This window comes from Urocampus carinirostris, chromosome 2 (genome assembly GCF_059441175.1).
Source record: "Urocampus carinirostris isolate Australia breed hairy pipefish chromosome 2, RoL_Ucar_1.0, whole genome shotgun sequence".
Lineage (NCBI taxonomy): Eukaryota > Metazoa > Chordata > Actinopteri > Syngnathiformes > Syngnathidae > Urocampus > Urocampus carinirostris.
In genome coordinates this window covers 61,026,832-61,050,143 of record NC_142350.1, presented here as the reverse complement: position 1 = coordinate 61,050,143, position 23,312 = coordinate 61,026,832, and the positions used below count along the sequence as shown (strand labels likewise).

At 37.5% G+C, this 23,312-nt stretch overlaps 2 protein-coding genes across 2 annotated transcripts; both read left to right on the top strand.

Moving 5' to 3' along the window:
- The first annotated feature begins 45 nt into the window (after nucleotides 1-45).
- lamtor2 (late endosomal/lysosomal adaptor, MAPK and MTOR activator 2) lies at nucleotides 46-6,619 on the top strand. Its single transcript, XM_088327398.1, has 5 exons — nucleotides 46-109; nucleotides 2,116-2,198; nucleotides 4,477-4,639; nucleotides 6,196-6,285; nucleotides 6,351-6,619. The coding sequence occupies exons 2-5, from the start codon at nucleotides 2,131-2,133 to the stop codon at nucleotides 6,405-6,407; spliced, it is 378 nt and encodes a 125-aa protein (XP_088183524.1). The 5' UTR covers nucleotides 46-109; nucleotides 2,116-2,130; the 3' UTR covers nucleotides 6,408-6,619.
- Nucleotides 6,620-8,649: 2,030 nt separating this feature from the next.
- LOC148372818 (ras-related protein Rab-11A-like) lies at nucleotides 8,650-22,597 on the top strand. Its single transcript, XM_088327397.1, has 5 exons — nucleotides 8,650-8,898; nucleotides 14,244-14,439; nucleotides 17,402-17,595; nucleotides 19,755-19,835; nucleotides 20,578-22,597. Exons 1-5 carry the CDS (start codon nucleotides 8,862-8,864, stop codon nucleotides 20,694-20,696), a joined length of 627 nt encoding a protein of 208 aa, XP_088183523.1. The 5' UTR covers nucleotides 8,650-8,861; the 3' UTR covers nucleotides 20,697-22,597.
- The last annotated feature ends 715 nt before the right edge of the window (nucleotides 22,598-23,312 follow it).

The window sequence follows — 23,312 nt, the reverse complement described above, 5'->3', positions numbered from 1 at the left end:
GCGTTTGGTCATATGATGTCACCCTGTATTACCACAACACAGTTGTGTTTGCTTAGTCGGATGCTTTACATCAAAACTTGCTGAAAGGAGTTTGAACTCTCGCAAAAAGGTAAATCTCGTAAATTAAAACCCCTTCTTAAAATAGATTTTTAAAAAGTCAGAATATACACATGAGAGATCATTTCCACATGTTTTATTTAATTTTTTTAAACACAGTAAAGTAGGCATAACAATCAATATTTGTTTACCCCGTATTTAATACATTTTGTGATCATTTCAAAAATATAGAGAATTCTGCAAATGGCAACAACATATATTTTTGTATTTTCTTGCAAATTCCTGTATAGAAAATCATATACAGCGTGTATATAATTTCTTTGCATAAATACACGGCCACTTACAATAAACCTAACTGAATTTGAACTGAATTGAGAAAAATTGTAAAAAAAAAACATTTTGTTTAATTGGTCAATAAAATAAACTTGTTTACACAAATTATCTTTGTTTTTATTCTATATAGTCCGTCTTGCTGCGAGTAAATCAATGTCACGTTGGGTTAATAAGGTGTATAATCGCTTAATGGGGGAATCGCAATCATTAATAAGGGGAGAAATTGGCTGAGGTTGGCAGGTATAAGTAATGTTTAGATATTTACCAAAAAAAATACAATGTTAAATTCATTTGTATTTCACCACAGGTTCCCTAGAGGGACAGTGTGTATCATTTAGCTACTCCTAATGATAAATCAACAACTATCATATAAACATGCAGTTTTGAACACTTGTAGGTCGAGAAATCAGCATTTATTTTACACAGCATGGGCCTCACCTAAAGGAAGCTTGCATAGTTGTTCGCAATAACTGCTGCTTCCCAATGACTTCAAAAAAGCTCGGGGGGAAAAAGTGTAAGTAAAAAGGCCTGTTTTGGTGTCTGTAGTCTGTATTCTCCCTCGTGCCTTGTCACACTCGTTTCGTAAGGATAAAAACTGTAAAGCAACATCTAGTGGTCGAATAATAGCCACTGTCCATTTAAAAAAAAAAAAGAACTAACAGGCTGAGAGACAAATTCTTCCCCAGGCGCTATATATATATATATATATATATATATATGTGTTATATATACACCCACACATAAACAAACCTATGTATAGATAACCGAATATACTAATTTACTACTAATATATTATCTCTTGTTTTATTTTGTAAATACATTCATTGCTATATCCGAATTGTCTGAATTGTCCCTAGGTGTGAACGAGCGAGCGAGTTGTCTGTCCCTGTGTGCCCTGCGATTGGCTGGCAACCAGTTCAGGGTGTCCCCTGCCCACTGCCCGATGATTGCTGGGATGGGCTCCAGCACGCCCGCGACCCTACTGTGGATAAGCGGTGCAGCTAATGAGATGAGATTCATTGCTACATTGTTCTGCACTTACAACAACATAGGCCAATTTCCTGGCACTAATCTGGTAAACATGTTTCCGTAGTCCAGTGGTTAGCGACGAACATGTGAAAGGTACGCAGTTTGAGACAGGTTGGAAATATATGTTGGCCTGGGAGAGATGGGTACCACCAGGATGTACTTGCTCAAGACACACCATACAAACTTAGTGGTTAAGGGATCCAAACATTCTTGTAAATTGTTTTCCTATTTTCTCATAGCATTCTTTGTCTTATTTTCCTCTTTTAGTATCCTCGTAAACAATGTACAGAACGTTGTTAACAATGACAATGAAGACAATTATTTTTCTAATTTTTCTGCATATGTTTTTGTTGCCACAGACTCTGCAGTTATTTAAAGAAAATACAGAAGCAGAGTTCAGTTGTAGCCTAACTACTTACAATTACAATACACGATTCCGGATTATTTGTTTTCTACTGTGCACAGATCCCTGCCCTTTATTTTCTTGTGCCAAACGCATTAAGCCCCTACTAGCATTATCTCAACGTGAGCATGCAGGTCAAAAGTAACGCTAGCTACGGTAGTGGCATTTCCGGTATCTTCGATCACCGGAAGTGACGCAAAGATTCACCACTCCCCTAAATATGCATTAGCGCTCTCCCGTGATTAGTTCATTTCCTTTCTCGCTTTTTTCTTTACTACTAGATTTTCTTAAAGGTTGAGAGTGCAGCCATGTTACGACCGAAGGCTTTGACGCAAGTTCTGAGCCAGGCCAACACAAACGGAGTCCAAAGCACACTGTGAGTAGTGTAAGACTAGCATAGCTTTGCCCAGCCGAATGCTAACTCTCGTTTGAAAAGTTCAAGTAATGATTACTGACTAATTAAATCACAGTTTTGTGTTAAGTTTGCTAATAACTGTCCTGTCATCATCTCAAATTATTTTAGGATGGTTGTCAATGCTGCTGAACAACAACTTTCCATATTATGAGTCTTACTAAAATTGGGGAAATGACATTTCCAAAGTTAAATTCATGCAAACAATTTGTCAAATAGGCCAAAACAATAGAATCAATTGTTTCGTAATACTTGATCTGGGACTGAATGTTGCTGCATCTGGAAGTAATTCCATGATAATGTTGAAAAGCCAACGTGCTCATTAGGTTTTTTCATCCCCCTTGCTCCTTTTGTTAATTAACCACGTGACATATAGCTAAGGTATTAGTTTGTCTCTATTACATGTTCTTATCTAATTATTTAATGTCATTAATATTTAATTCAAATTTTAAAATGGTCATTTTGATGTGAAATAGTGTTTCAAAACGAAGCAATACATGTCAAGTCATGTCTATTTGCACAGTATAGCCCTTAATCACAATGAGTCTCAGAGGGCTGCACAGACCAGACTTTTGCAAACTAAAGACTATTAGTACACCATCCCCTGATCTAAAACCTATATGAGGGCAAGGACAAACTCAAAAACCTCAACATGTGGAAAATGAAGAAACTTTGAGAAGGGACCGCACTTAAGGTAATCAATCACCCTTTCAGCATAACCAGGCTGCAATGAATGCTGCATTAAGTCAAGTCATGTTTATTTGTGATCCCATTAATCACAAAGAGTCTCAAAGGGCTGCACAGACCACAGATAATTGCAAACCACAGACTTTTATTACACCATCCCCTGATCTAAAACCTACATGAGGGCAAAGAAAAACTCAAAAACCTCATAATGAGGAAAATGAAGAAACCTTGAGAAGGGACCGCACATGAGGTAGTCCCCCTTCCGGGCTGCAATGGATGTTGCAATAACAAATAATACACAGATATTGTCAACATAAAATAATAGGTTATTCATATGCTATAGAATAAAAGTGTGTTTTAAGCCTAGATTTAAACAGTTCCACTCAGTTTGCAGATCGTATATCAGGGGGAAGAGCATTCCACAGCACTGGGGCCCGAAAGGAGAACACTCTCGAACCTGCGGATCTCTTCTTGCCTCTTGGGATCTCTAGTAGACCAGCATTTTCAGAGCAAAGACTCCAGACCGGAACATAGGGCGAAATTAAATCCGAAAGATATGAGGGAGCAAGTCCATGCATGAATTTGTTTACTACCAACAGAACCTTAAAATCATATCTTAAGCTAACAGGGAGTCAATGCAGGTTAGCTGAAATCGGGGTACAAAAAAATTTAAATTACTTAAAGTAAAATATACTTATTCATATTTTATTTAAGATATCAGTCCCCCACATCGAATTCCAAAGTGAACCTGGTTTTCCAAAAGTGCTTGGACTTGATTAAACTAAAATTGAGTTTTTGGACATAAGAACAAGAACACAGCATTCCAAGGCAAACACTTGCTTTGTATTATCAGTGCAGTTACTGGCAATCTTGTTCAAGTTGTAGGCTGCGTGGATTGTAGTCAGGATCACCATATTTCCATAGGAACAATGTTCAAGAATCAGTGACAAAGTTGCGTTGGGACTGGATACTTCAACAAGACAATGACCGTCAACATTGCTAAAAATTCACACAGAGGAATAAGTAGAACATTCTGGAATGGCCATCTCAGTACTCACACCAGAATATTATTGAATATCTGCGGTTAAAAGTGTTCTGTCCATGCCCAGAAATCATCAAACCTGACTGACCTGGACATGTTTTATAAAGAAGAATGGTTAAACATATCTTCAACCGGAGTCCAGACCCCAATTAAAAGTGACAGGAAGCGTTTAAAAGTCTGTCAATGTTGATGTCATTTTTCTGTTGGGGTTCCCAAACTCCTGCACCTGCCTGCTGTTGTATAAGTGATTATTTCACAATTTTTGTAAATCATATATTCTTAATTTCACTTCCCAAATATCACTGTGTCTGCCTGCTATATGATATATATATAACTGAAATTGCTGATCTGAAGAACCAACTATTTATAAAGATAAATCTTGAAAATGATCAGGGGTGCCCTAACGTTTTTATACGACTGTACAAATGTACAGTCAAAGCCAAAGAATTAAAGGAATTTACAAAATATATCTTTGTCTCTACCCCTCTGACAATCTTGGCCATTGGCTGTAAGATTGCTGAACAACGAAGGCTCTCTTCTGGCCTATTCTGGCTATGGGGACACGGACGCCAGAGTCACTGCCGCCATCGCCAGCAACATCTGGGCAGCGTATGACAAAAACGGCCACCAAGCTTTCAATGAGGACAAACTCAAATTCATTCTCATGGACTGCATGGTAAGACGTGAATTTCTTTCTTAGCAACCAGTGTAGCTGTTAGACAGAGCAGGTTATTTGAAAGGCATGGCTGTCGCTGGTTTTGAAGAAAGTTATCTAATTAGTAGACATTATAAAAAATAAAAAATGCAGAAGGTGCGCACTGGTGTTACAATGACTTCTGAGGGTGGTATAGCACTACATTTTCCAATTGTAACACCATACTTCCATCTATTGTGTGGACTGCTTATTCTCACTTGGGTTGCAGAGGGTGCTGCATCCCATCCCAGCCATCTTCAGGCAGTGGGCAGGGGAACCCTTGAACTGGTTGCCAGCCAGTCACAGGGCACACAGAGACATTCATACCTAGGGACAATCTGAATCTGCCAATTAACCTGCAGTGCGTGTTTTTGGAATGTGTGAGGAAACCCCTGAGGCAAGGCGAGAACATGCAAACTCCACATGGGGAGGCTGGTAACTGGAATAAAACCCTAGACCTCTGCACCGTGGGGCTTTGAGCTAGCCACCCAGCTGCCTGCCGCTCATAATTGTAACACCAAAACATTTTAAAAACTGAATTCTTATTAGAAAGATGATTTTTTTATTTACAAAAATGTTTTTATCCTATATATAGCAAGTGTTGAATACATTTCTAATTTTATTAGAATTTAAATTACCACCATTTGATGCAGGTCTGTTTTCATTGCTTGAAAATATCTTGCAACAATTCAAATAATTCATTATCTATTTATAAATCATCAACTCAATTTAAATTTCATAAAATGCCTCACCTTATCATAAAAACCATTTATTTCATAACATTTTACAGTAATCTCTCGCTATAACGCGGTCTATGGTTCACGGTTTCTCTATTTCACGGATTTGCATCGTGCATTGTATTCTGCATTCTGATTGGCTAAACAGTTTTCTGGCTTATTATTTGAAGGGAGAATAGTTATTTTTAAATAGAATCAATAGACCTTTTTTTACAGAACTGTTTTTTTCTTAAACAAACGCTTGCGCTCGTAAAAGGCTTTTTTTTGCTGGCTTCAGTGTATGATTTCATTGTTAAATTGTATCATAATTGTAAAAAAAAAGGCTTCTACTTCACATATTTCACCTATTACTGATTCATTTTGGAACTTATGCCCTGTGATGATCACTGTATTTTCTAACACAAAGTAGTTTAGTCCGTATTACATTAGAAGAAAGGTTATAAATTAACGGTATTAAAATGTGTATATCACTGATTAAAATCTATGTATTGTGTTACCGTATTTTAGGTTGACGTTTAATATGAAAAAAATAGGTTCCTGTTTTAACAAAGACTTACATATAGTCGAAAATATGTTTTTCGTGCATTTTTCTTTTCTCATTTTTGCACTTTTATTGTAACCATTTCAATCATGCAAAAAATAGAAAATGATAAAAATCGAGATACGTCTTCTTGGAATAGATATTTATGGTATTTGTTGCACCAGTGTTCTCAGTTACATTCTAACAAAGGTGTAGTAAATGCACGAGTGATCCTCTTACTAAAGGAGTTCACTTGACTCTGCTGTGTGTTTACACGACAGGAGGGCAGAGTGGCCATCACGCGTGTTGCTAATCTGCTACTATGCATGTATGCCAAAGAAACGGTGGGCTTCGGGATGCTCAAAGCCAAGGTGAGACGGCAATAAATCATTCTTTTTCCTCAAGTCGTGTTCTCACTTGAGCTTTTGCCACGCAGGCCGAGGCACTGGTGCAGTACCTGGAAGAACCCCTCACTCAAGTCGCTGCATCATAGTGGGAGCAAAGCTCATGATCATTTGTTTGGCTTTTAACTCTTGTCTTTGCTATTTTTTTTATTTAATCATGTATATGTTTGTTAATAACAATCATTTTGTCTGGTGTCACATAATGTAAAATGATTTGATTCCTCATTTGCTGTTGAGATGTAATTAAGTCTATTTGTTTTATGGTTTACTTCAAATGCATACAATAAAAAGGTTAAGAATGCTGACCTTGCAGTTTTATGGCATGATAGAAAATAACAGGAAAAAAATCCAGGTTAAATTATGCATGGGTTTGAATTCTATGTAGCCAAATGCTGAAGCAGTGGTCTCCATACTACGGCCTGCCTCCATATCTGGTGCGGCCCCCTGAACGATACAAGAAAGCATTTTGAAGTGCAATTTTGTTTTAATCTGATAAACTAATTCTGGTTGTGCACTTTTGGTTGTAAAGAGATTTTAACCCTGTTTGGTGTTGTGAGATCATTGAAATGGAACCACTGGATTACCAGTGATAAAGATTACATATGAAAAAACATTCGGTTTCATCTCCAAAGTCACGCTGCCGGAGACGAATAGTAATTTGTGCATTTTACATGTTAGGATTGCTATAAATTTGTCACTGACAATCCTTAGAAGACTAAAATACAATTTATTGTCATTGCAACATGTGAAAAGCAAAACAAATTTAACATTCATCTCTGGTACTCAAACTAAAATAGTGTGATAATGAGATCAACGACCTTTTCACAAGTCATCCTTACCACTGGTGGTCCGGTACTCAAGACAACTAAGCTAAACTTAGACCTGTTAGTAAGACTTTGCACGGCTTCTCGGGTCGAATCCCTGAAGCGTGTGCCGAGTAACTTTATATGAGTGTTTCACGAACCGTGATTGGATGCGTGTGTTGTTGTATGCAGTGACGTTTAAAGCCCTGTAGTCGGGTGTACCACGTGACTGATTCAGAAAATGATTCGCAAGGTTTGAGTGTCGTTCGAAATAAGAGTGGTAAAGAAACGCTATGGATGCCCCTTGAATTAAAAAACGGGGGGAAAAGTGACATTGAATGAGTTAGATAAAGATAAATAAGCACTCTACCTCATTCCACATTTTCACGTATACGTATCTATCCATTATCTGCACCGCTTATCCTTAGTAGGGTCACGGGGGTGCTGGAGCCTATCCCAGCTTACTTTGGACAGTGGGCAGGGACACCCTGAACCGTTTGCTAGACAGACACAGGGCACACGGAGACGTAAAACTCACTTGCTCGCTCATTCACACCTAGCAACAATTTGCACCGGCCAATTCACTTGACATGCATGTTTTTTTGAATGTGGGAGGAAACCGGAGTGGACGGAGTAAAACCCACGCAAGCATGGGGAGAACATGCAAACTCCACACAGGAGGATCGATCTCATGACCTCAGAACTCTGCCCCACACGCGCTAACCACTGCGCCGCCGTGCTGCCCATAATATATATATTTTTTAAATTTTATTCGGAGAACAATTTACACCCCACCATTTTATTGCATGCACCAAGCATGTTTAACATTTTTCCATCCACATGATGGCATGGCCAAGGTAATGAATCATTTTGAAGCTCCTAAGTGTGAGTGAGTGAGTGAGTGAGAGAGTGTGAAGAATTTCCCTGTAGACTCTTAACTGCTTAACTGCTTTATGGGGCTTCATTTTTCCATCACGGCACAAAAGAAAGTTTATGATCCATAGACTTTTTTTTCTGTGTGTAATCCACATAGTTTTATTTTATGACATTTGTTCAGTGAATATTCCAGAACGGTTATTTGATTGTGGCTTTCTGGAAAACAATACATTTTTACATTTATGCACAGCAATCGTCACAGTTTCTCTGCTACAAACTTACCCCGGTCCCTCATCAGAGAAGGCAAAAGTTATGTGGCCTTCAGAAAAAAGAGGGAACCCCTGCTCTAAAGTCTTTAAAAATATATATATTTGACATAGTTCTGACACTGTATGTAAAATAATTTGTACACATCTTTTTACATTGAAAATGTGACAATACATAAACTATCAGCTAAAGGGATGAAAGGTGTTGTTAATTTGTTCGATTAATGACAGAATAAGCACATTTGATATGTATTACTTGTACTGTGGGTGTTCCATCTAGTGTCCCCCAGCAGGAGGCATCTGACAGAAACCGAACTCTCCACCTGTCTTGCCCTCTTCCCCCACCTGGTATCACCACACCCCCATCACTGCGGCTTGCCTGGCCACTCCCCGACCTGGAAGTGCGCTCAACATGTCTCGCCCCAGCGAACCTGTAAACTAAACTAGCAGGCTAAAAAGCAGGAAGGCCGGACGGCCGTTTGCTGTGCCGGAACCGGATGGTTTCTGTCCTCCGACCTGACGAGGAGTTGTCAGTCACTTGCCGGCCGACTCATTTCCTTCAGAAGTGGAGACGCAGGGAGCGGTGGATGGACGCAGCATGGGCTCAGACGATCTCTACAATTTTGTCTTTAAGGGTGAGTCTATCGTGTGAGCATTCCTAAAGACTGAGTGTATTTACTCTAAAACTCTTGGAGACAAGGTTGTCCGTCCATGCACACTTCCTTGTTTATGATAAGCTTGGCAGATGCCTCTATCTACATGGCACACTTGCACTTTGTTTTCCTTGTTTAGAAACAGGACATTGTAGTCCCTCCAGGGAGTCAAGTATCCTCCAATGACCAATTATTAGCTTGGGGGTGTGCAAAGGGCCAAAATAGACTACAAAATCTAAGTCTCAGTTATGTTAATCAGTAAATTGATAAGTACTAATTCTATGTCAAATAAAATTACATGCAGCAATAAAGAAAATAAACTGAATGAAACAAATGTTATAAGCCATTGTCTAAATAAGATAACCAAACTAACCATTATCCTAACTCCCAACTGTGTTTAATCTTATTGCCTTAACTCATCTTGAGCTAATATCGTATTTTTATCTTTTTAATATTCGTAAGATTTTATATATACTTGTTTATAATTTCTTACTTTCTTTTTTTTTTGCTGGCAAGGGTCTTGACAGGAAAGTAGGAATTTCATTATGCAAGGAATCGTGGTTCTTTACTGTGCATATGACAATTAACACTTTGAATTGAATTAAAACAAAAGTAGAAAATGTTCACATAGTTATTTAAATGAAAATATAAAACCAAAATAGCATCTACCCACATAATGCACCCAACCGAAATCTATTGAAAATTTTCCTTAAATAAAAAGTGTCAGACATAAAAGTAAAAGGCATAAACTCTATAGCTTTACCATTGACTAATTAATATTAGTGCTGTTTGAAAGTTAAAGCTTTAACTCTTGAGAAAGCTTTATAGCACTAAAGCTGCTTTTTAATGTTGAAGTTTCCATTAAGCTTTATTGGTATATTAAAGATTTCACTCAGACATTAATGTTAAATTAAACTCAGAGATTAAAAAAGTAAACACAGTAGCTTTTAGTTTTAAGTCTATCCATCCACCTAATATGACTATTTGCTGGCTGTTTGTGTCCACCTCACTTCCTTTAATTGTTTAATCACATTATTTTTCTACTTTCAAGACGTGTTTATTAAAAAGAATTGAAGAGCTAAAATATATTATGTTAATTAAACTCAAGAGTTAAAACTTTAACTTTGACAGGACCAACTATCAAAATATTACAAACTCAAACCACATTACACTAAATCTTTCGATTAAATACAAGTGAAAGTAATTAACCTTTAATTAAATGTAGAGTGAATGTCTGCAAAGTTTGGAATTTCCGTAATTGACAATTAAATAATTCCTGTTTCAGTGCTCTGGTCCAATGTTTTACTGTAAGTGTTGCTTTTGTGCCAATACATGGCATTTCATTTTGAGAACACATTTGTCTAAAAAGACAAAAAATTTTGTGTAGCATGTGCAGCAGGTTGTTGTAAACAATTAACCTCCTGTAGCACAGTCAAAAGAATAAACCCCAACCTTTTTACCATTACTCTGACCCCAATTATCAAGCAAAATTAAAATGATTACTGTACTCCGGTGAAATCATATGGTAGTATGATAATGGAAATTTTTCAGAGAGAAACTTTCAACTAATCCAGATTGGGCATCTCAAGAGAAAATAGGTACACTGCAGTTGAAACCAGACAATCCCGGCTTGTGGCTTGTGCCTTATGAAGCATTCCATTGAACTGTCCTGTTTTGGCTAGATGAGACTAGACGAGCTTGGGAAAAACAACGTAAATGTGTTTGCCAGTGACTTAGGCATTTCCCCTTTGAATGGTATTGTTTGTGCTCATTTAGATTTTTATGTGGTTGTTTATTTTTTCATTTTTTACAAATTTGAACGAGTTGTTCATGAGGGGTTGGCGTAAGGAGTACATAGATATTACAGTTATGGATATGTTGGAGTGTTCAAGCTTCATGCCTTTTCATTAAGTGTAGAAAACAAAAAAAAAGTATTGTTCCAGTTTCCCGCTGACTACAGGAAGTGGTTGCATCCATCTGAGCTGACCAGGCGCTGGGTGTTTGCTTTCGGTTATTGGAAAATATAACAAATTGGATCATCTGGGATGGGGAAAAAAGTAAACATGGTAGCTTTTATTTTCAAGTCTATCCATCCACTCAATGACTTATTGATGGCTGTTTGCGTCCACGTTACCCATTTACATTATTTTTCTCATTTCAAGATGTGTTAGTTAAAAAGTAATAAAGAGCAGTGTCTGAAATAACGTCTGCCGGGACGCCCGGGGCGTGCATCTTTTACGTCGGGCGTACAACTTATAAAACATCTTGCCCGGGTGCCCGACAACTTTTTCAAGAAAAAAAAACCAAACGTTTGCTTTATTCCGATTTCAAAATATTTGTTTGGTTAGGAAATTCCGTAGTTTCGGTTCGTTGGCAATTTGCACACTCAGCAGCCAATCAGAAGCCTGCATCGAATTACTTTGTGCTTCCCGACTTTACCGAGCGTTCTAAGGCCGTACATTTGCTTATCATTTTCCAAAGTAGACGCACAGAGAACACAAGAAAAATGGATAAGTGATGAGGAATCAAGCAAAAACCTCAGCCCCAAAAGATTCAAAAGAAGCTAACAAATTTTATGACGCTACAAAACGTAAACATACATTAAAAGCATCGTGGAAAGAAGAGTTAACGTGGCTTGTAGCAGACAACGTAATGCAAACATTGCATGAATGAAGATGAGTCAATACAGGTACACACTGATGGCAGATGGAAAACAGCGATGTCATATACATGCAATGAATGTTATAAGTAGATTTATAATAAACCTAATTTTAAAGAGTTCTTCTGTTATATATTCTGATTATCAATCCTTAATACTTTGCAACAACGGGGTTTTTTTGCGATTAGTCGTCTTATTGTGTTTCAAGTTGTGAAAAATGGGGCAGGCAACTTTATGGCTGGTGTCCGGTAAATTTTTCTCATGAGTTTCAGACACTGTAAAGAGCTAAAGTATATTGTGTAAAGTTGTACCCTTTTTTACTTTCAAGATGTGTCGATTAAAAAGTAATAAAGTCTTCAATATATTGTGTTAAATTGTATCTTTTTTGCTCCTTTGCAGAATAAGAGATAAACATGCAACAAGTTATGCGATATTTTATATTTTGGGTGGAACAAATTTGTTGAAACGTGGAGGAAATAATGTGGCACTCACAATATTTGAAGGTTATTAAGTGAAAAATGAATACACAGATTAATTTATACAGTTAGTACATGACTGGCGATAAGTATGTAACCAAACTACAGCCCGTCCACCGATATTTTAGGTACTCAACTACACTTCACTGCGTTTAAAACATAAAATACAAATTAATTAAACAAAATTTGGAAATACATTTGTTCATATTTGCGTACTTGGTATATTAGTAAAAAATGTGGACCATTGTCTCCTTTTATCAACAACAGTGCACACAATAAAAAGACAGTATTTAAATTGTATTTTTCAAACTGAAAATGGTGCCATCAACCAGAATGGACAACCAACAAGGCCCCAGGGTGAAACTTTTCAAATATTAACACAACAATCTCAATAAATCACTTGTTAAAATATTTAACTTCTTCAATGGTCCTCCTGAGATATTGCCACAAACTGCAATTGTTGTATTTACTTCCAAAAACAACCAAACAAAAACATGTAAAATCATAAGCTCAGGTGTAAAAAATAAAATTCCTGAAAATTAACAGTCCGCCTTCATGCTTGCCCACTCACTGGGGATTGTTCCTTTTTGTTTGTACAAGTAGTTACTCAGTAGTGGTGGACTCCAGTGGAAAAACTGGCATTGTTATCATTTCTGCAGGGGTGGGTGAACACTTCAGTGACCTTCCAAGTAGATTATTCCTCAGGGTGAACATTCAAGAGACAAAAATCTTATCTTGGCATGTTTACGTATAAAATAGCTAAAGTGCCGTGAAAAAGTATTTGCTCCCTTTCCTGAATTCTGTGTTTTTTGCATATTATATAAATTATTATAATTTTTTTATATAATTATATATATATATATATATTAATTAATAAAGTATCTATCTATCTATTAATCATTCACAAGGGTTTCAGATAATCAGACCAATTTTAATATCAGAGAAACAACCCAAGGAAATGCAAAATGCAGTTTTGAAATGTTGATTCTATTTTTTAAGGCATCTAAAAAGATGTAGGCCTATGTGAAAAATTAAAATCTCAAAACACAATCCACATGCCACCATCCAAAGAAATTCCAGAAGAAATTAGAAAAAAATGATTGAAATTTTCAGTCTGGAAACGCAAACCATTTTCAGAGCGAGCTGTTATCTACAAATGGAGAAAACTGGGAACAGTGGCAAACCTTCCCAGGACCGATTGACCACCTAAGCTAACTCCAAGAGTGCGATGATGGCTCATCCAGGAGGTTACAAAAGAACCTCAAAAACATCCAAGGAACTGCAGGCCTCGCCGGCCTCAGTTTAAGTCAGTATTCAAGAAGAAAGACACAGGCCAGAAAACGACATCCATCGGAAAGTTCCCACTGCTTTCAAAAAAAGAACAAGGAATCCTCTCACATTTGCCAAAAAGCATCCTGATTATCCTCACGATTTTCGGAGTCTTTTACATCCAGCGTAAAAATGGCACAGCATTTGACAAAAATGGAAGTGTGATGGTCTGGGGTTGCTTTGCTGCCTCCGTACCAGGACAAATTGCTGTGGTTGATGTAATAATAAATTCTGGTGTTTAGAAGATCCTTAAGGAGAACGTCCAACCTTTAGCTCGTGCCCACAAACTCGAGCGCTCTTAAATCATGCAGCAGGACAACGATCCAAAATACACCAGCAAGTGCATCTCTGAATGGGTTAAGAAAAAAACAAAATAAAGTTTCTGGAGTGGCTAAGCCAAGGGTCCAGATTTTAAATAAATTAAGATGCTGTGGTGTGATATTATATTTGCAGTTAATGCTAGAACACCCTCACATATGGCAGATTTGAAACAATTTTGCAAAGAAGAATGGGCCAAAATTCCTTGACAGCATTATGAAAGACTTATTACCAATTTTTGTAAACATTGAATTTCTTTTATCGCTGCCAAAGGTGGCCAAACTCGCTATTAGGTTCAGGGGGCAATTACCTTTTCAGATAAGGGCCAAAAAGGTTTCAATTTGTTTGTGCCTTAATGGAATCAACATTTCAAAACTGCATTTTGTATTTTCTTGCGTTGTGTCTGTGAGATACCAAAATTGGTTTGATGATCTGAGCCTTTGTGAGTTATACATATGCAAAAAAACACAGAAATCAGGAAGGGAGCAAATACTTTTCCATGGCACTGTATACAATGTTTAAAATAAACCCCATTTTTTTCTTAGTGGTCCTGATAGGCGAGTCAGGCGTGGGCAAGAGCAACCTACTGTCCCGCTTCACCAAAAACGAGTTCAACCACGACAGTCGCACCACAATCGGCGTGGAATTCAGCACCCGCACCGTGCAGCTCAACGGCTTCAGCATCAAGGCACAGATCTGGGACACGGCAGGACTGGAGCGCTACCGGGCCATCACTTCGGCGTGAGTTGCCCAATATTTCGGCGTAAACAATTGCGACTGTTTTCAGAACAAACATGGCCACCTTGAGGGCTGCAGAATTGCATTTGACTTGGCAGCGTTCCTTATTGCGAGCCGAGGAGCTTCATTTCAACAAAAGTAGTACTTTGTTTCTATCTTTTATTACCTTTTGTGTTAATTTCAAATTATTTTCTTCAATAAAACTATCTCTTTGCTACAATTAAATGGTGTATTGGGGCTAAGGATACCCATGTTAAAGACGACTGAAGAGTTCAATTGAGTAATTTTATGTCAGGGGTCACCAACCTTTTTGAAGGCGAGAGCTACTTTGTTACTGATTTAGCACAAAATGTTAAAATTAAATTGTAAATGGACTATATTTGTATAGCGCTTTTCAAGTCACTGAAGACTGCTTCACAATGTGCTTCACACTTAACCACTCACACACAGATAGCAACGTCAGCCATGCAAGGCAATTACTTGCTTATCGAGGCATTAGGGATTCAGTGTCTTGCCCAAGGACAGTTCGACATTTAACACAGAGGATCTGGGAATCGAACCTGCGACCTCTTGATCCCAAGCGTTTTACCTCCTGGAGCTACTGCCGCAGTGGCTATTTCAATATACATTTGAAAAATAACTAAGTTTGTTACTATGTTATTACCAGGTTGTAATTATTAAAGTCAGGTCAACTACTAAAACATAATGTCAGTTAGAAATCAAATGTACTTAAAATAGCAATGACCCATCACTGGTTAGCTATTTTAAGAACCTGTCCGCGGGCTACTCAGGTGTTCTTGGGGGCCCACAGGCACCACGTTGGAGACCCCTGTTCTATGTCATGGTTTTATGGCTCGTTGGATAGTAACTGTTGAGGTGAGTTCAAGAACTGTTTTTAGACAAGAGTAGTATTTGTTTTCCCATTTTATTTTTTTGGTTACCTCAATTGATATATTCAAATAATAAGTAATTTAGACAAAAAGAACTACATTTTGAGATTAATAATAGAGTGACAACCAAATGGAGTAGATGGCGCTCATCAAACTGAAATAGAAATAAAACAGGTTTAGTAAACCAAGATTAATTTATGATTTCTTATCCAACATTTTAAACCAATGAGAGTTTTCAGTTATTATACTTTGTTAAATGTCATCCTTTTATTCATTTATTTTTATTTTATAATTTACTCAGATTATTTTATATGTAATTTATTGTCTGTTAATGCAACAACCATTGCCGCCTGGTCACCCTGGAAGGGGTTTACGTCATGTGCGGCCAATTCTCAAGGTTTCTTCATTTTCCTCATGATGAGGTTTTTGAGTTTTTCCTTGCCCTCATATAGGTTTTAGATCAGGGGATGGTGTAATAATAGTCTGTGCCTTGCAATAGTCTGGTCTGTTCAGCCATCTGAGATCCTTGTGATTAGAGGCTATACAAGTAAACATGTCTAATAATTGTGAAAAAAATAGGTGCTTTTTTAGGATAAAAGTAGTGCTTTTATTGCCATCTTTTATTACTGTTGTTTATATTTTAAGTCCAATATAGGCTTCATTTTGATAAAAGGTAGTCCTTTGCTACAATTGAATGGCCTATTGGGACTAAGAATTATGTTAAAGATGACCGAGGAGTTTCATTTAGTTATTCAATACAATTGTTTCATGGCTCTTGTTGGAATGGATGGTAACTCTTGAGGTGAGTTCAACAGCTGTTTCTTGACCAAAGTAGTGGTTTCTCTCCATTTTGTTTTTTTTTTTTACCATGGTATGAGAAACTTAAACACATTGTATTAAATAATTTAGACAAAAGTATTGCGTTTCTGTGTGACAGGGAATTACACTGAAGTGAATTGTTTCACATCAACAGGAGATAAGTAGTACGTTGACGCATTTTTGAAGACAACAAATATGTTGGAGGGAGTTAATAAGAAAACTGGAAAAGTTGTACTTTGCTGCCGTTTGGTGTCACATACAAAATGTGGTTGAGAGTCAAAGTTTAATTGAGACAAAGGTACTTGTAGTACACTGCAAAAATAGATTCTGGCTCATAGGCAAAATAGTCTGAGTGTATTTTAAGTAAAATAAGAATATATTTAAAATAAGCAAAATTGTCTCATAAAGCATGTGGTAGATCTTTTCACTTTCTGTGCCTTAATAAATTCATATTTCTATTAAGCTTAATGGGCAGCACGGCGGTTCGCGTGAGCGGCACAGTTCTGAGGTCATGAGATCGAACCTCCTGTGTGGAGTTTGCATGTTCTCCCTGTGCTTGCGTGTTTCCTCCGGGCACTCCAGTTTCCTCCCACATTCCAAAAATATGCATGCTAATTGTCTGTTCCTGTGTGCTCTGCGACTGGCCGGCAACCAGTTCAGGGTGTCCCCTGCCCGACGATAGCTGGGATGGGCTCCAGCACCCCCGCGACCTTACTGAGGATAAGCGATGCAGATAATGGACGGATGGATTAAGCTTGGTTGGACAAGAAATATTTATAATTTGCTTGATTAAATATTGTTTCTTTATTTTTAGGAATGTCTTTCTTGTTCTTTACAAAATGAACAAGATTATTCAAAATGAGCATAGGTTTCTGTCAATGGGGTTAAAAATTAATTGTGCACCATAGCTTTAGAGAAGTAATTTCAGATTCATTTAGAACAAAGCCGTGATTTGCGGCCAACCCACCATTTACTCTTTTAGGCGAATTTGGAAAAGTTGGACTAAAGTAGTGATTTTCTTTCCTCCAACTTGATGAACTCAAGTGCAACGTAATCCCTTAGTCACTCGGGTCGGATGGGCACTATTTCCTGTGGTGTGTTCTGGGCAAGTACAGCCGGTTGGCAATAAAAAACCTTTCACAAACCTTTCTATGATTTGAAAAATGGATCTCAGCGACATCAAACCCCAATATAGCGGAACGATTTCAATCTTCTCATAACATATCATGATTTCATTGTTAGCGTTTCTTTCCCAGGTACTACCGCGGTGCAGTGGGAGCTCTTCTAGTGTACGACATCACCAAGCACTTGACCTACGAGAGCGTGGAGCGCTGGTTAAAGGAACTCTTCGACCACGCCGACCCCAACATCGTAGTCATGCTAGTGGGCAACAAGTCCGACTTGGAGTCGGAGAGGTCTGTGCCCACAGATGAAGCCAAAGCCTTCGCAGGTACTGAGGACACATTTTTCTGTTTTATTTTTACTGACCTTTTGCACACACCTGACCATAACCACGTGTCCGAAGGTGCCGACTCCATGACGGACGGCAGTAAACCGTTGTAACTAGGACTCCCAGTGGGTGAGGCCAGTAAACAATTACCAATAACAACATTGGCAATGACTAGTCAAACAAATATTGTGCAGCTGTCTGACGAGGTGGCTCACCTTGTTGGAAAACACAAAGAACGGTATTTATAGAAACTGAGGATTGCAGGGCTAGGTACCGACCCATACATTCTTCCTCCTGACACATTCACTAATAGACCCAAATCATCCAGTCTGCCTGACTTCGGTTCCACTCTATTCCAAATGGATTATCCTCATACAACAAAGCTGATCCAAAAACTTAGAAAAGTCTGGATGCTTACCAGTTCTTTATAGCTGGTTGTGTTTCCGGTATGCGTTGCAGCGCTGACAGGGGGAGGTACCTCATAATGGCAGAGGTATGACACTAACGTTAACTGTATATGGTAATGATTTATTAAGGGTGCCAGCAAATCGACTAACAGAAAGCTGCTAAAATTGTTTATCATTTTTATTTTAGCTACAGTAGCATTATTTAACTTATTGGTTTCTACATTGAGTGTCTTTGACGTGACCTGTACCTACTTAACATAAGATTGCTCGGAAATACATAAAACGTAGGTTGTAATAAACGCTCACTGCAAATCCCGGAGTACTTTGAGGGCTGCCAATCCCTCCGATTGATTGTAGATACCAATTGCTCTCTTCTGTCCTTATCAAAAAGGATACGATAAAATGCCAAATTGGGCTTAAAACCTTGCCAAGTTCCCGCAGCCCACCACACAGCAAGAATTCACCATCGTAAATTGCTGTGGCTATATTATTGATATTTGTTTTAACTCAACTTCTTATTCAACTGCCGTGTGCTCAGGTGCCTTTGCCGTCCGTCATGGTGCTCATTCTTCCCGGGAATGCAACGTGATGTCATGTGCAAAGGGTCAATATGAACAACTCCATGTTGTTTTTGCATATGTAGAGAAACTTGCTTTGAATAATGTTTATTTGGGTTTTTTATGTAATTCGGTGGTTACTCGGTAGCCTCTTTTGTCTATTTAATCAAAAAGGAAGCAATTCTCACAACATATTGCATTTTTAGCTTTAAATGATTGATTTTTCAGTTCGTTGTTATCGATAGATTGACCGGTCCAAAAGAAAAATACATACAGTGTTACGTCTACTTATGAATTCAATCGGTTCTGGGAGTAGCTTTGTAACTTGAAACATTTGTAAGTAGAGGCACCTTTTGACTGTAAATGCGCTAATCTGTTCCAAGCCCCGCAAAAGTAGGATACTTTTTAAAATAAATCATGAGAGAATCAGAACACGAAATGAATAAATCTTAAAATTAGATTATTGCATAATCAAAATAAAACAAGAGTTATATGTTTACAGCTTTAAAAGTCTGCAACTGTGTATTTTACTTTGGCCAATATTTTAGAAATTTAAAAGAGTTATTCATTTTCAACTTCAGAAGTCATGATGATCACGCATGAAAATGGATCTCAGGTTGCAATTACGCCAGTCATTTTCGGCTCTGATTTAAATACACCCCAGGAAAATGGCACACAATTATGTTCGGGATTGCTTTGGCTAACTTATGTGTTTAATCATCATTTGAATTGGTAACTATAGGCTAAAGATATTCGAAGCTGAAAAAGATGATATTAGTTTTATCAATATAGGTTAATCCGGGCTGTGGACAGTGAAAAAAAGCCTATCTGCCGGCAGCGGTGACATTCAAAAGCACAGAGGCTAACATCCATATTGGGAATCATTTTAGGAGAGTGTTTATTTGTAAACTGGAGTTATGTGGCAAAACAAACTAATTACAATAAGGAATGACCAACGATGCAGAAATGCTTTTAGGTGGATTTTTTCTTGTATCTGTCGGCATTATCGTGTGATTTGGAGTAAATATTTTACATATTTGGATTCATTGGTTTTATTTTTATATGACTATAAAAACAAGTGAAAATTGTACTTGAGAAAACGTATTTGCTTGTGTAAATGTTTTTCTTGCGCCTTTTCGTAGTACAGTATTAATGTGAACATATTTATTCAAAATGTTTTTTTCATTTTGTACAGAGAAACAACAACTTTTCTTTCTGGAGACCTCGGCTTTGTCATCAACTAACGTGGAGGCTGCGTTCAACACAGTACTTTCAGGTATTAATGGTCTTCACATTTAGATTTGACATAACACATCTGATCAATGTTTATGAAATGAAAGCTTTAATCTTCATTTGAAATTGCTGGGCAACGCTGTTCCACTCCCAATCTGTAGTGGAGTAGTAAAATACTTTGTAAGAAATGCCACTCACTGCAGTCTCACTTTTCGTTGAGCATCGATGGCATAAAACTGCAAGCAGGTCTTTAATATTGATTAAAAAAACAGATTAACAGAGATTAACCAGGAGAGCCGTGTTTTGAATCATAGGAGTATCTGAACATGAAAAAAATCAATGCAAAAGAAAAATATATACAGTTGTATCTCTACTTACAAATTTAATTGGATCTGGGAGTAGCTTCGTAACCTGAAACATTTCTAAGTAGAAGCGCCTTTTGAATGTAAATGTGCTAATCCGTTCCAAGCCCCACAAAAGTATGATATATTTTTTTAATAAATCATAAAAGAGCATCAGAACATGAAAGAGAGACATCTTGAAACTAAATGACTGCATGATCAACATAAAACGAGAGGCCCATAATGTTTTCTGCTTTAAAACGTCTTCAATCGTGTATTTTACTTTGGCCAGTATTTTAGACCTTTTGAAAGAGTTGTAAATGTTTAACTTCTCATTTCAGAAGAATAAACATTGTTGTTTGAAACCAAATTACCTACCATAACCTTGCTAAGGAACCCCTAACATTTGTTCTACGTGGTGATCATTTGCCTCCCTTGATGCAGAGATTCACAAGAAGGTAAGCAGCAAGCAAGTGTCTCGAGGCTCCATCAGCGCCATCACTTTGAACCCGCCCAGAGTGGAGCCCGCAGAGGAAAAGAAGCCCTGCTGCAAGAACGTCTGATTCCTCTTTTCTAAAAATGACTGATTTTATGCTGCATAGGCGTGTGTCATGTCAACAACAACACTGTCTCACCTGTTGTGTCATAAATCCTGGGTTAGGTCTAGTTTCAACAATAAAACCGAAAGGAATTCTAATGTTTTGAAAGTCTACATTTTAAGAGGAGAAGCTTTGCTCAATGGCAAATGTGAGCAGTGTGTGTATGGTTAAAAAAATAACAGATTTATGACAAATTGGTCACGGTTGTTCCTTGTTATAAAGTTTGTTGTTTAGGTGAATAATGGAATATGTGATTAAAACATTAATATCATAGAAGATGCATGTGGCGGGAACATTGCAAAGTTTTGCCAAAAAAGAATCTTTAAACTTCCATTACAAATACAGATGTAGAAATTTAAAAAACAACAGAGGACTTTTATAAGTTCAAGTTTAGGACACCCAATTCTGATAATTGCCTAATGTATTCAAAATGTAGACTATTCTGTTGTTATATAATTGTATGTATAGATATATAAATGGGCATATTAAAATAAAATATCTGGAAAAAAACTAGTTACCCTCTTTTTTTAGGAGAAAATCACATCCATCCATTATCTGCACCGCTTATCCTCAGTAGGGTCGCGGGGTGCTGGAGCCCACCCCAGCTATCTTCGGGCAGGGGACAGAGGACATCCTGAACTGGTTGCCAGCCAGTTGCAGGGCACACAGGGACAGACAACTCACTCGCTCATTCACACCCTGGGACAATTTGGACAGGCCAATTAACTTAGAATTACAAAAGACTGTGCCAGAGCATCCATTATCTGCACCGCTTATCCTCAGTAGGGTCGCGGGGGTGCTCGAGCCCATCACATCTATTTCCGGGCAGTGGGCAGGGGACACGCTGAACTGGTTGCCGGCTAGTCGCAGGGCACACAAGGACAGACAACTCACTCGCTCATTCCCACCTAGGGACAGTTTGGACCAGCCAATTAATCTGACATGCATGTTTTTGGAATGTTGGAAGGAAACCCACACAAGCACGAGGAGAACATGCAAACTCCGCACAGGAAGGCTGGTAGCTGGATACGAACCCATGACCTCAAAACGCGCTAACCAATCATCCACCGTGAACTAGGTTTAAATGAGCCCAAAAGTCTCCTTTTATCTCCAGTTAGGTCAATTAGTTATTTGCAGACTACATTTAATATCAACCATTCATGAAGGCAACAAGGTTGCCCTCTCATTGATGCAATTATGTGTTGTCAATAAATAAATAAAAATTGCTCGGTCTTTTGGAATTCTATTGCAAAGGAACCATGTTGTAAAATGTCTTTAAAGGAGACTATAGCAGTGCTTATATATTTTTGGTCTCGCCTCATTGCATTTTCTATTCTATTTTTGTCTTATTTACTGTTATTACATTTTAGGTACTTGTATTACGATTTATTCGGATGATCCTTGTATTTTTATTGGTGTAATTATAAAATCTATTGTGTTGCTTTGCTTCAAATACACCCTGAAACGTGCATATTCTAATGTCGGATTTGTCTTAACCAGATGTCACCTGCCTTTTTGAAGCTGTGAGCTACTATTCTGTTACTGATTAGCGCAAAGTGGTACCAGTTTGATAGGCTCAGTCAACCCCATAAAATATCCTGCCAATTAGAAAGAAAATTTTGAATAAAATCACAATGACGCAACACTGGTGAACTATTTTCAAAACCACGATAATCCCTGGTCTAAACATTTGTTTTGATTTTTTTTCTTCTTGTTTTCGAATGGTGTTAAATCCTATATAAATTTCCGTTTAGCCTTCAGTTTGTGCAGCTTCAGTGTTTAAATCAGTGTTGTACAGTTAGGGGTGGATGGTATAAGAGTGTATCAAAATGGAAATATAAAAATAAAAATATATTAGATGCTTATATTTATTAGGTGCTATTTCTCATTCAACTTAATATATTTTGGATTTTAGTTTTTTTAAATTGCAGAATTTTCACATTAAATTATGAATATTAATGCAAGTCGTATGTAACATTCTGCAGATGAGTGTTTCATTCTGTAATAATTTTCTCATTGCATTAACTTAGTTTCATAATGAAATATATCTATGGATGCTTTTATTCAAAAGGAACTGTGCATATACTTCACTTATAAGTTAAGGTAAGCCAATAAAACATATACAGTCACAGTTTAGGTTCCTTGATTGTCAATCAAATGATGAATAAGGTGTAGGTTTATTTATTTGCATATCTGACTGCCTCACCAGACACGAACCTAACCGCAAGTCACTTATTTAACCCTCATTTTCAGTACCATTCTTTTGTACCTTAAAAAAAAAAACACTGCTTATAATCATTTTTTACCTATTGGGACCAATCAAGGAAAAATCATAACATTTAAAATTCAATGAAAGATAATTTAGGGGATCTTTTTTAGGCTTTTAGCAGAATTATGGGTCATTTTGACAACAAGATGGTTAGAAACATATGGTAAGTATTGTTTCAGCGGTCATTTTAACACATGAATTAATAGTTTCTAGTTTACAAGTCAATGAGCTTCTGAGATGAAGAAAAATATGTTGTTGGTTATGGGTGATTGTTTGCAGCAACATTTTGGTGTCATGATTTTTTTTTTAAA